Below are 13,642 nucleotides of genomic sequence, written 5' to 3'. Positions count from 1 at the left end.
GAAAACATCTTACGAACTGAACTAAACACTCAATGAGTTTTCCACAGTTTGTAAAATCTGTTTCTCTGCAGATCTCTAACATTCTTTACAGCTAAGAGTGGCTTAAACTAAGACTCTCAGAACCAGCTTTCAAACAGATTCCCTCTAACTTCGAGAATTTACAATCAAAATGATAATATGAATACTTACAGGGCATATTCAGGTATAGGTAACTTGCTCACATCAAATATTTCTTTATCCTTCATCAGATATACTGAACGTATGTAGGAGACAAAACACTGTAAACAGAAAAGGTTGAAATGTGTGACATGCAGTAGCCAGAAATGGAAAATGAATTTTAACCAAGATAAAAGAAAACTGACCAAAGGGTAATTCAACAGTAGTGAAAATCTCAAAGAGTTGAACGTACTCTCCATTCCACCAAAAACAAAAAACCTACCTTTTCAGACTGCAATATTAGAAGAGACTTTAAATCTGGTTTCATCAAGCCAACTTGGCATAAAATATAACCTTCTCAAAATGCTATTATAGAAGTTATTATCATTCAGGTGCATTAATGGGAAAAAACATAAGCTTTGGAATAATACAGTTGATAATCTGTGTTCCACATCTTACTAGCTGAGCAAGTTTCTCATTTCTATAACTGTCAGTTTCCTTATCTATCAAAGATAATATAATAGCACCTTCTACTCAAAGTGTTATGAGAATTAAATGAGAAAAACGCTTGTGGAATACCTGGGTATATCTTCTGGAATACATTAAGTACCAACGAATACTAGTTATCAGTAGAATTATTATTGGATAACATCCTTTGACTAAAAGTAAAATTTTAATGTATTTAAGTTAGACTTAATAAAATCATAACAGAAAAAGTTTATTACTAAAGTGTTTCCTTTTTATTATAATTTCGAGTGATTCATCATGATTATAATTTTAAAGAATTTGTTATTAACTTGTAATATTTTCTTCAGTTTAAAAAAAAAGAAAACTATATGTCAAGAGCTATTACAATCTAAAAAGTAAACATGGTCCTAGATCTTCTGTCAGTTTGCAAAATACGCAAGCAACAAAGATGATGAAACACATCTAAACAAGCAATTTCATTTTTTATTTTAAAATTAATCTTTGTAAAATAATATTTAATTCCCATTTCTATAGTTCCTTAACTTCTCATTTTCTCTAACTTTACACTAATACTTTCTTCAAACCACTTACACTAATCTTCAAACCATTTTCCCTGTCTCCATAGGCATTAAAATGAATAATTCAAGGATAATTTTTTCCCCGACAATCATCCACAAGAAATCACCCAGCTGCTTTTCGTTTTGGTCTATCTAGATTATAATCAAAAGCTAGGAAAATCACTTCTATGAAACTAGATACCTTGCTGCTGCTGCTGGCAACACAGTTAGCCATTCTGCCAAACCATGTATGACACCCAATAAATCACATCATTTATTTCAATGTGCTTTTCTACAATCTTGTTCTGGAAGGCTCATTTGTTGTATGAGGTAACCAACAAACAACATCCTTCCAGTGTTTCACATTTCCCAACTCACCAATGAATTACCTAGGCAGTAAGTCACAACATATCAGAATTCATGCATGTTATTTGCAAATGTGCATACTATTTCCTAATTTTCTAAAAGATTTAACTCCTTGGTTAAAGTGCGACTGCTAGACAAAATATGCACACAAATATCTGCAGGTTCAAACAAAAATTTTAAGAAAAAGAATTTGTTTGAAGACCCTTTTCAGGAGTTCCCATCATGCGTCGGCAGAAACGAATCTGACTGGCATCCATGAGGATGCAGGTTCGATCCCTGGCCTCGCTCAATGGGTTAAGGACCTGGCATTGCCGTGAGCTGTGGTGTAGGTTGCAGACACGGCTCGGATCCCATATTGCTATGACAGTGGCATAGGCCAGCAGCTACAGCTCCAATTTGACCCCTAGCCTAGAAACCTCCATAGCCATGGGTGCAGCCCTGAAAAGACAGAATAAAAAAGTGACAATTCTTTGTGTATTTAGTAATCAACAGGATCTCTAAGTCCAAAAAAGCATATTAAGAACATTAAGTCATATTTATAGATTAAAATCTCATTCCTAAAGACAATTTAGCAAGTTTCTAGGAATTTAACCTAATATATAAAGGAAGACATTAATCTTACAGTCAAGAAAGTGCAGTCAGGAATTGAGATAATTTTACTGAAGAGATCAAAAGTTGATAACTTTATCAAGTATACTAGAAATCTGGCTATTGTGCACTTAAAAATCATCATTAAAAGGATTTTCTATATGTCTGACAAGATTATGAATTAGTAATGGACATTTTCCCAGGTTACTCTAAGAATTATATAATTTTTTCAAAGCTAAAGAAGTAGCTAAACTTAATCTGAAAATTATACTACCTGAATATCTGAAGCATAACCATGCAATCTACAAGTAGCAGAAAATGATAAAAATTAACTTTATTATATGCTCTATTCCAATGAAGATATTCAATTCAAAATAACTCACCCTTTGGGCTCTTTCTTTTAAATCTTGATCTTGGGCTAAAAACGATTCCAATTTTTTCTGAACATCTATAAGTTTTTCTGGATTGATTCTTTTATAACAAAAAGATAAAAGGTTAAACTGTTCAGTTTTAGAAACTGAAAATAGTATGCAGCATTTTCCTATTTTCCTCAGTATTTTAAAGTCTATAACGTTATTTCTCATCAATGAGCCAGATTAAACTGAAATTACAATAGACATAAATGTGACTCTCTGCACATTTAGAATAATTTAAGAAAAAGAAATGAAAAATCCAACATTTTCTCCAAAGAGGCCATGCTGAGTGAAATATTAGGTTAACAGCCACAATTAGCAGAGTTTACTTCTTTGGTGTTTAAAGAGAGAAAGCAGCCTCTCACAAGAGGTGGATCAACAATGAAACAGAATAAATGAAAGCAAAAGTCATTTTAGTAAGATTTCCATTTTCAGTTAAGTATCACAAAACCAAATTCAATACTAAATAAATAGCCAAGGATATAAATATTATTTTCCTTATCTGGAAATTACACATAATATAATGGAATCATTACTTAAATCTGCCCAGATAGCTACAGGAAAAGAATGAAATTCTTAACAAGGGGCTATTCTAGGTTTCACAGAGGAAACCCCACTTGTTTCCCTGATTTTAGACTCAACCATTTTGTTCCTGCAAAGCTGGGATAGTGATAGGTGGTGGTAGATGAGGTGTTTTTCACTTTTTTTAAGTACAGAAAATATCAAAATATACAAAGGTAGAAATCTTTCACTCAGCCTCAACAATTATCAATTCATCCCCAGTCTTGTCTCATCTAAATCCTTACCCACTCCTCCACCCCATATCACCACCCTCCAAATTATTTTCGTCCAAATTAAGCCAGGTGCCTCAAGGGCCCCAATATAAGTGAGACTACAATCAATTCTGTTGACCTTCAATCTAAACATCTTCAATGACAGTAGAGCACAACCCTCCAAAAGGCACAGACAGCCCTAAAAATAATTTCACTCAAGAGGTTTAATCTTTCAACCACCAATGCCTCCTGATGCTAACAAATTCTCTTTTCATCTTATTTTCTCCACTCTCAGCCTTCTAAAAAAGTTGTTAAAAATGAAACAAACAAAAAGTCAAAAACCAAACAGCAGAGAAGATTAGAGGGAAGAGGGAATTAGGTGTACATAATTAGGCATGATAATCTCATGCCTTCATTTTCCTAACAATAACATCAAGACAGCAAATAGTTCCTACTTGATTTCCTTCACAGGCACTTTCTTCTGAAGAAGCTGCTGCACCATCCCTTTTTCTTCTGAGGGAAGCAAAATTAATAAAGCTTCACCATCCTCTTTGTACCTAAACAAAAAGCAAACAAAATCTCTGCCACATTAATGCAATCTACATTTTACATTTTAATAGTTTGATGAATAGGTAACAAGAAAGTAAGTTCACCAAATTAGTAAATATTAGGATTACCTTTTTTTTTTTTTGTCTTTTTGCCGTTTCTTGGGCCGCTCCCGTGGCATTTGGAGGTTCCCAGGCTAGGGGTCTAATCAGCTGTAGCCGCTGGCCTACGCCAGAGCCACAGCAACGCGGGATCCGAGCCGCATCTGCAACCTACACCACAGCTCATGGCAACGCCAGATCCTTAAACCACTGAGCAAGGGCAGGGATCAAACCTGCAACCTCATGGTTCCTAGTCGGATTCATTAACCACTGCCCCACGACAGGAACTCCCGGATTGCTGTTTTTTAAACATTTGTTACAACAAGAAACTAGGAATCTAAAAACCTTTTTCAAATTTTCATCACTAGTAATAATTCTTAGTGATTTTTAGGCTATACTACAGTAAAAGAATCAAGTCAATTAATAATTTCTTCCTTTTTTTATATACATATTTTTAAATTTTTTGGCCGCCCCATGGCATATGGAGTTCCCAGACCAACAGTCAGATCCAAACCACAATTGTGACCCACACCACAGATGCAGCAATGCCAGATCCTTACGTTGAACCCACATCTCTGCACTCCAGAAACACTGCCAATCCAGCAGGAATTCCAAGGAGAATTTCTTAAATAGCTCTCTACCCATAGCAAGGAGACAATTTCTCATTCAAGCCACTAGAGTACTATAATGAAATTAATCATTTAATAAACATGGTACCCAATACCTTATGGAAATCAAAATATCGTCCTGGGGATTTTTCTTACACCTTGGGAATAACGTGGTTCAGAGCTATCAGTTATACAAAATGGATCTCTGCTACCACAAAAAAACTTTTCTCTAATCCGTGATTTCTCTTTCCTCACCAAACAGGTGCACCAGAAATTTCTACACAAGTGGCCACAAGGCATCCATATTTACTTAAGCTTCTTGTGCTACGTACATGCAGATTTCCATACCTTAGATATTACATGCAAGCAGTAAGAGAATGGAATCAGGTGTTTGTACATACTTCTTAAAGACACAAAGGAAAAAGCAATTCCAAAGCACTCTCTTCGGGGTTCATGCTATAAAATACGAGGGGCAAAAAAATTCCTATAGTTAACCAAATAAGTTATTTACTGAGAAACTCTGTGCCAGGTAAAAATTGAGAACACAAAAAAATAGAAGATGCCTTCAGTGTTCTAACAATCTAGCTGCCTAAAAAAAAATGCAAACAAAAGCAAGAGATTCCAAAAAGCCCCAAAATGGTAAATGAGTGTCAAAGAACAACCACTGGCAAATGTCATGAACTCAGAAGTGAAGGCAAGCTGCTTAGAGTTAGCCAGAGGAAAAAAGAAACATGTTACAGTAGATGGAATTTGAGGTGGGCCTTAAAAATGGATAGAAAAGGAAATGCTAAGGTATTCCAAAGAGGAAAACATCATGAAAAAGGGAATGGAGACTAGAAAATACAAAACAAACACAGAGTAAATTTAAAAAAAAAGAAATTCAGCTGAAGCCAATAGATATACGTGCACAGCAGGAATGACGCTAGGAGGTACATGACAATCTGGTTTGGGGAACTCTGAAAGAGTCTGCAGAGAGACAGACTGACTATCACTGCATAGAAGCAGAGATTTATCACTGAACATTGGAGGAAAAACTGACTCGGCTGACTTACTGTCAATCTAAAACTTAAAAGCAATTTTTACCTCATGTGGTGATTTCAAAATTCCAGTCCCACACAAGGGTAAAAAAATTCCAGTGTACTATCTTTACAGAAGTGGGTACAAAGACACATTGAAAAGTAGGAAATAAACATCCAAAGTATTCATCCATAAATTAAAAAAAATTAAGAGGCAGGAGCTCCCATCGTGGCTCAGTGCTTAACGAATCTGACTAGCATTCATGAGGACGAAGGTTTGATCCCTGGCCTTGTTCAGTGGGTTAAGGATCCAGCGTTGCCATGAACTATAGTGTAGGTTGCAGACATGGCTCAGATCCCATGTTGCTGTGGCTGTGGTATAGGCCAGCAGCTGCAGCTCCAATTCAATCCCTAGCCTGGGAACCTCCATATGCCGCCAGTGCAGCCCTAAAACACACACACACACACACACACACACACACACACACACACAAATTAAGAGGCTACTATATGTCAGGCACTGAAATAGAGTGATGAAAGAGACATAGTTCTGGCTGCCCCAGAGTTTACAGATTACTAGGGACAGACATAAAATCTGTAGTAACAACAAAGTGGTATGAGTATTACAGTAGACAGAGAGGAAGATGTAAGAACACATAACACAGAGCTCTACTAAATGTGCTCTAGGAGATAAAAAGAAAAAAAAAACAAAACAAAAAAACTACCCCAAGGAAATGACATCTAACAGCTAAGATTTAAAGAACAATTAGGAATAAGTGAACACAAAAACTGAGATGGCAAAGAAATATGTTCCAGATTAAGAAACAAGATAAAACCCCACAACTAAATGAGGCAGAGATAGGCAACCTATCCGAAAAAGAATTCAAAGTAATGGCAGTAAAGGTGATCCAAGATCTTGGAAAAAGAATGGAGGCAAGGACTAAGAAGATACAAGAAATCTTTAACAAAATGCTGGAAGTTTTAAAGAACAAACAGAAATGAATGATATAATAACTGAAATGAAAAATACACTAGAGGGAAACAATAGCAAAATAAATAAGGAAGAAGACTGAATAAGCAAGCTGGAAGACAGACTGGTAGAAATCACTGCCACTGAACATAATAAAGAAAAAAGAATGAAAAGAAATGAGAAGAGTCTAAGTAAGAGACCTCTGGGACAACATTAAATGCACCAACATTTGCATTATAGGGGTCACAGGAGAGGAAGAGAGGGAGAAAGGCCCTGATAAAGTATTTGAAGAGATAATGACTGAAAACTTCCTAACATGGGAAAGGAGGTCCAAGAAGCACAGAGAATCCCATACAGGATAAACCCAGGGAGGAACACACCAAGACACACATCAATCAAACTGATAAAAATTAAAAACAAAGAGAAAATATGAGAAGGAATTAGTCAACAGTTAGGGGACAGTCAGGTTTTCCAGGGAGGGAAACAGCATTTAAGAGTCCAGTGGGTAGGAGTTCCCGTCATGGCGCAGTGGTTAACGAATCCGACTAGGAACCATGAGGTAGCGGGTTCAGTCCCTGGACTTGCTCTGTGGGTTAACGATCCGGCATTGCCGTGAGCTGTGGTGTAGGTTGCAGATGCGGCTTGGATCCCGCGTTGCTATGGCTCTGGCGTAGGCTGGAGGCTGCAGCTCCGATTCGACCCCTAGCCTGGGAACCTCCATATGACGCGGGAGCAGCCCAAGAAATAGCAAAAAGACAAAAAAAAAAAAAAAAAAAAAGAGTCCAGTGGGTAGTTTCATGTTTGCTTTTCTAGGTTTTCTAAATGCCTGTATATTAAACAGGGAAAAGAGAGTAAAGCTAAACATACATTTACTCCTTTTACTAAATATGTTTCAAACCGAAAAACTTCCTCATTATATTTTAATACAGACTAGTATGACGCAAATGGTTCAGCTGAATTTGTCGAATTTACTATGAAGAAATATGCATTTCCCTAGGCACTCTTGGACTAAATTATTTGTGAAGGCAGAAATTATGAGTCTATGAAGCAGTGAGGCAACTAAACAAACAAGATATCTGAGCGACATCACAACCCCTGAAGTTCTAAGATTTCACCAAGGACAGGGTGAAGGTCAAAGAGGAGAGAGATCAATTCCTATGCACTTACCAAACACCCTCAAAGCAGCCAAACTCTTGGGGTAAAGTCCGTTACCGTCATTAAGTAAAAAGGCTTACTGCATGTGGCACAGGAGAAACAACTGGGAATAAGGGAAAACAGTGGGTTGAAGGATAACAAACCCTTTCAACATTCTGTATTCAAATTCAGAGATGGAGAGAGAAAGTAAGAAGGTTCTCAAGTCTACTTAGGCCAGAACTGTAGCAAAGGGGTAAAAAGAAATCTCTAGGATATCAAAAAGGCATCCAGTGAAGATCTCTATTCTCAGACTGACTCACAGCAACAACAGTAAGTTTAATCACCTACATCTATCTTATCTACCCATCCATGCATCCAGAGATAATCTCTTAGGATGAGTCATGAGTAAAGTCACAAAGGGGCCATATCCAAATCTTTAAAACTACAGCTAACAGAATATACACATAAAAGGCTAAGGTTATGACAGACCACAACTCTGAAATTTACAAGAAAAAGGTTCCCAAAGGAAAATGGAAAAGTATGTCCAAAGTCAAATCCCACAAAGTAAGCATCATTTAATAAAGAGGATTATTGGCTATCTTACCTATTTTACATCACAAACATCTTTTCCCAGAAACAATGTAAAGCACAAATTATCTCCCACATACCAACACCCAAAATGTACCAGTAAGCTTTTATTTCATAAATAAAAGCACTTTTAAAAATGCATAAGCAATCCCCCCTTTTTCTAAATGATTACAAAAATAATCTATTTGCCCCTAAGCTAGCGTTTAGATTTCAAAAGCAATACCCAAGGCCCAAGGCCAAATATGCGTATAAAGAAAAATAAGAGTTCTTCATAAGACATACATTTTAAAACTCCATATATTTAGACAGATTATTTTAAGAGACATAGGGACCAAATAAAAAGCCCTGCATCTGAAATACAACAAAAATCTCATTTTCACCATCAGTGTTAACACCATGTTACATGTATGTAATGCCTCAGAATTTATGATGAGCTTCATTTTACATTAATTTGCCAACCTTAAAAGCAAGCAACCAATAGAGAGCACAAATAAAAAAGTTCTTGAAAGGCCAAGAAGTTGACCTAAACAAATAAATAATCAGCTGACCACTACATATCAGAAACTTTATCTTACAATTCAATACTTTTTTCCACCTATACCAGGATTCCCTCTGGAACAATGGATACTCAACAGATGGATCGTAATTGTTTGATAGCAGGAAACTTAACCACTAGGCCCTACAGATCACTTGTGGCTGTAGCTAAAATAGGAGATCCAGACCACTGGCATTTGGATCCCAATAGTAATTCTTGCATTCAAATAACCTTGAAACAATATGGCCAGGGGAGGGGGTTGGGGGGAAGCCTTGCCATTCTGGCATAGTTTGCTTTCTACCCAAGAACCAGTCACCCTCCAATTCAAATTCTCCAACACAAACTCCATTCTAGTTGAGTCTTTAAGTGGTCCTTCAACCTTGCTCACTCCTACCTTCAACTATTTCTGGAACATGATCTGGCAGTGTTCACAACTACCTAGCCTCTCTGAGTTCTCCCAGCCTGGTTCTCCAGGTTACTAATCAGGTTATAAAAGAATGTTTAAAATGATTCCTTTTTTGTAATTAAAAAAATTGATAAACATACATGAAAAATAAATTCTTGGAGGTGGTAGAATTTGGTGGTTCAACTGTTGTTGTCTCAAATTTGTATGGCAATTAAGCATTACATTTGTAATAAAACACTAGTTATTAAATAACAAAAACCTTTAAGTGCTTTTAAAATGTACATCTTTTGTATCACTTTCACCTCATTTAACAAACATCCTACTATTATCAATATTAGTGTATTCTCTTAACTTGGCCTAAAATTGAGGACATGTATGAACTTGCATTTCATACCTAACATATATCATTTGAAGCTAAGAGCTGGTCACTAAATACATGGTGAGTGAACAAAAGCAAACAAACCACTAGATGTTGCACTAACAGATGAAATACTGGATTTGGAGTCATAGAACTGATTTCAAGCCCCAGCTGTACTATTCATTAGTTTTACACCTTGGATAATGAGTCATTTTATCACTAAACATAGCATTTCCGTTTTATAAATTATACAATTTGAATGAGATTATCTAGGTCCCTTCAGGACCTAAATTCTACACTTGTGACTCCATTAATATACTAGTAATTGTTCATAATACAAGTATGATCAAGAGGTAGAGAAATGGAGACAACTGTAGGTCATACTCCTCTCTTCCACTTCCCTTCTCTCTCATCTCCCACGTCTGCTGCTTGCGCCCTGTGCCTTAGTGTCACCTGTGGCAACCAGCCCCAAGAGTTCCTGTCTCTTAGGGAAGACAGTGCAGTCAGCCATGCAGATGCAGACAGCCATAGGAGTCAGAGTCCCACGGTTCTGTTCCTCCTGCACAATGTGCCACAGAGGAGAGCTTATTCCAGGAAAAAGGGTATCTCTGAATCACAGAATATCTAAAGATGACACACTAGATTTAAAAAACAAAAAGACAGGAATTCCCGTTATGGCTCAGCAGAGTGCGAACCCAACGAGCATCCGTAAGGACACGGGTTCGATCCCTGGCTTCGAGCAGTGAATTAAGGATCTGGTGTCGCTGTGAGCTGTGGTGTAGGTTGCAGACTTGGCTCGGATCCTACATTGCTGTGGCTTTGGTGTAGGCTGGTGGCTACAGCTCTGATTAGACCCCTGGCCTGGGAACCTCCATAGGCCAAAAAAAAGGGAAGAAAAAGACACCTTGGAAATATTCTGGGAAAAATAAAGTCATCTGCAGCCTAAGATCTTGGAAATACAAACAAGTATACCATGATAGGCTCAACAGTTTGATAAACAAGGTCCACTGTAAAAGAAAGACGCCAAGCTGTCTAACATGTGTTGCATGGAAAGCTTCCAGCAAACTGATTAAAAACAAAGATTTATGGAGTTCACAAGGAGAGTAGACATCATTAAACTCTGTCAACTCTGTTCCCCCAAAAGAATTTTTTTTTCCAAAAAGACTAAAGTTTTAATAAAGAACAAAAAGAAAAACCATGTAAAAGCAGTACTGATACTACCTAAAGCAACACTTCCAGGAACCTGAGAAATATGAATAATCCCATTTTACAAGAGAAAAAAACTAAGGCTTTGAGAGGTTAAGAACACAAGGTCCAAGGGTACATGGCCATATCAAAGCTAAACTTCTTGACTTTTTAAGGACAAGGACAGTATTTGATCACCTATGGGATAGCTGTCTCTCATAGTCCAAATTAAGAAGGAAAGTGCATACATTTTTAGTTTAACCTTCTGACCACAAATGGCAGCACACTTAAATAAAAATACCGACTTTCCTTCTCTAAGTACCTGTCTTTCATGCATTCTAGAAGCCCTGAATAGGAGCAGTGGCCACTTAATGTCATTAAATGAAAAGAGCTGGTCTGGGGCACCCTGGCAAGAATGTGAGTTGTAGAGCCAGAAAGATGCAAGAAGCCCTAGAGGGGGTACTTCCTACGTGATCTTGGACATAGTTTACCTCACAATCTTAGAGAAACAGTTTCCTAAAAAGAAGACTCCCCTCCCCACCACCACCTTCCACCATGCCACCCGGCAATGAGGCTATTATAAAGGCTAAGTGAGTTCATTTATATTCACCCAGCTACTTATTGAGTGTTAGGAAGTGAATGGCTGAACCACAACCCTTCATTGCCTATGGGGGTGCAGGGGAAGGGGGTGGGAAAGAAACTGCCCTGCCCCCCCCAAAGCAATATATATAGTCAAATCTCCTCATAAACATATAATGACAAGCCCTCTGGAAACAAACATGGTAAATCTGCTAGTATGAGAGCTCTCATCTATGAATACCATGTACCAGGTTTGTTTACAGTCTATGGATTTAAGGGATTTAAGTCTGGATTTAACTACATCAGTGGCCCATCTGTGTAAGTGATAAACCTCATACATCACTTACAGATGCTGAATTAATCTGGACCAGAGCACACACTGATGTGGCAAGAATGCACCTGTGCAGCAGTGATGGAGGTCCCAGACCTCTTCCTGCGGTACCTACAGCGCATGATTACCTTTGTACTTGGAACTGCACGTTAGTGAAGCTAGTATTAGGTGTGGTAGGCAGCTTTCTAAATTACTGGCTCTCAACAATCTGGGCCTCTTGGGCAAGATGAAGTGTTGACACCGGTCTTGGCAAAGATATGGGGAGTTTGACACCAAGAGCAAAGGCAACAAAAGCAAAAACAAACAAGTGTGACTACATCAAGCTAAAAAGTTCCTGCACAGAAAACAAAACCATCAACGTAATAAAAAGGCAACCTACTGAATGGGAGAAAATACTTGCAAACCATTTATCTGATAAGGGGTTACAATATCCAAAATATTCAAGGAACTAAAAACAAAACAAAACAAAATTTTCAAGGAATTCATACAATAGCAAAAACAAAAGCATCTGATTCAAAAAATGGGCAGAGGACTTGAGTAGACATTGTTTTCAAAGAAGACATACAAATGGACAACAGGTCCATGAAAAAGTTCTCAGCATCACTATTAGGGAAATGCAAATTAAAATCACCATAAGATATCACCTCATACCTGTCAGAATGGGTACTATCAAAAAGACTGGAAATAACAAGTGTTGGCAAGGATATGGAGAAAAGAGAACCCTTGTGCCTCACTGGTGGGAATATAAATTGGTGCAGTCACTATGGAAAACAGTAGAGGTTCCTCAAAAAATTAAAAATAGAACTACCATGAGATCCAGCAACTCCACTTCTGGGTATTTAGCCAAAGAAAACAAAAACACTAACTCAAAAAGACATATGCACCCCCATGTTCACTGCAGTATTATTTACTGTAACCAAGATATGGAAACAACCTAAGTGTCTATCAATGGATGAATGGATAAAGAATATATGGGAGACACACACACATACATACACATGCTGCAGGTGCAGCCCTGAAAAAAAAGCAAAAGAAAAAAGACTCCGCCATTTGCAACAACATGAATAGGAAATCATTCAGGAGCAGTTGGGGCAAAAATAGATTTTAAAAAATATTAAGTAAAATAAGTCAGAAAAACAAATAGTATATGATCTCATTTATATGTGGAATCAAAACAACAAAAACAAGATAAACAAAAAAAAAACCAGGTTCATAGATACAGAGGTGGTTGCCAGAGGCAGGAAATAGGATGCAGACAAATGGGTGGAGGGGAACAAACTTCCAGTTAGAAAAGAAGTCGTGTGGATGTCATGTACAGCATGGTGACTATAATTAATTACATTATATTATATAATTTGAAAATTGCTAAGACAATAGATCTTAAAAGTTCTCATGACCAGAAAAAAATTCTTAAACTCTAAATGGTAACAGATACTAGACTTATTTTGATAATCATTTTGCAAAACATACAAATACTGAATCATTATGTTATATACCAGAAACTAATATAATGTTGTATGTCAATTACTAAAAAAAAAAAAAAGACGGAGTGTGACTTCTGAGCCTAGACTTAAGAGACATTGCTGCTCCCCCCTTATTCCTTCTCCCTCTCATCTGCTCTCTGATGAGGCCAGCTGCCTTGTGAGAAACCCTCTGAAGAGGCGACCACATGGAAAGGGACTGATAAAACACCACTGACCAAGAGTCAGCAAGAAAACGAATCCTGCCAACAAGCACACATGCAGAGCCTGGAAAGGGATCCATCCCTGGTTGAGCCTTAAAGTAGCTGTGAACCTTGACTATGGTCTTGCGATAGACTAAGAGCCAGAGAACCCAGATGAGCCACACCTGGGTTCCGAACCCACGGAAACCATGAGATAATATACAGTCCTCACTTTAAGCCACTAAGTTGTGAAGTAACTCATTACGCCACAATAGCTAACTAATACGGCATCTCTGATTCA

At 37.5% G+C, this 13,642-nt stretch overlaps 1 protein-coding gene across 1 annotated transcript in view; it reads right to left on the bottom strand.

Moving 5' to 3' along the window:
* The window catches only part of DDX10 (DEAD-box helicase 10), a 259,403-nt gene that overhangs the window by 213,365 nt on the left and 32,396 nt on the right, over positions 1-13,642 (bottom strand). Inside the window, exons 10-12 of the mRNA XM_021062753.1 lie at positions 3,777-3,878; positions 2,519-2,606; positions 190-278 (exon numbers count right to left, since the gene is read on the bottom strand). Of these exons, the coding sequence (XP_020918412.1) occupies positions 190-278; positions 2,519-2,606; positions 3,777-3,878 (279 nt within the window). The remainder of the gene's footprint in view (positions 1-189; positions 279-2,518; positions 2,607-3,776; positions 3,879-13,642) is intronic.

Source organism: Sus scrofa, chromosome 9 (genome assembly GCF_000003025.6).
Source record: "Sus scrofa isolate TJ Tabasco breed Duroc chromosome 9, Sscrofa11.1, whole genome shotgun sequence".
NCBI lineage: Eukaryota > Metazoa > Chordata > Mammalia > Artiodactyla > Suidae > Sus > Sus scrofa.
The sequence above is the reverse complement of the archived record's forward strand: the minus strand, read 5'-3'. Positions and strand labels throughout refer to the sequence as shown.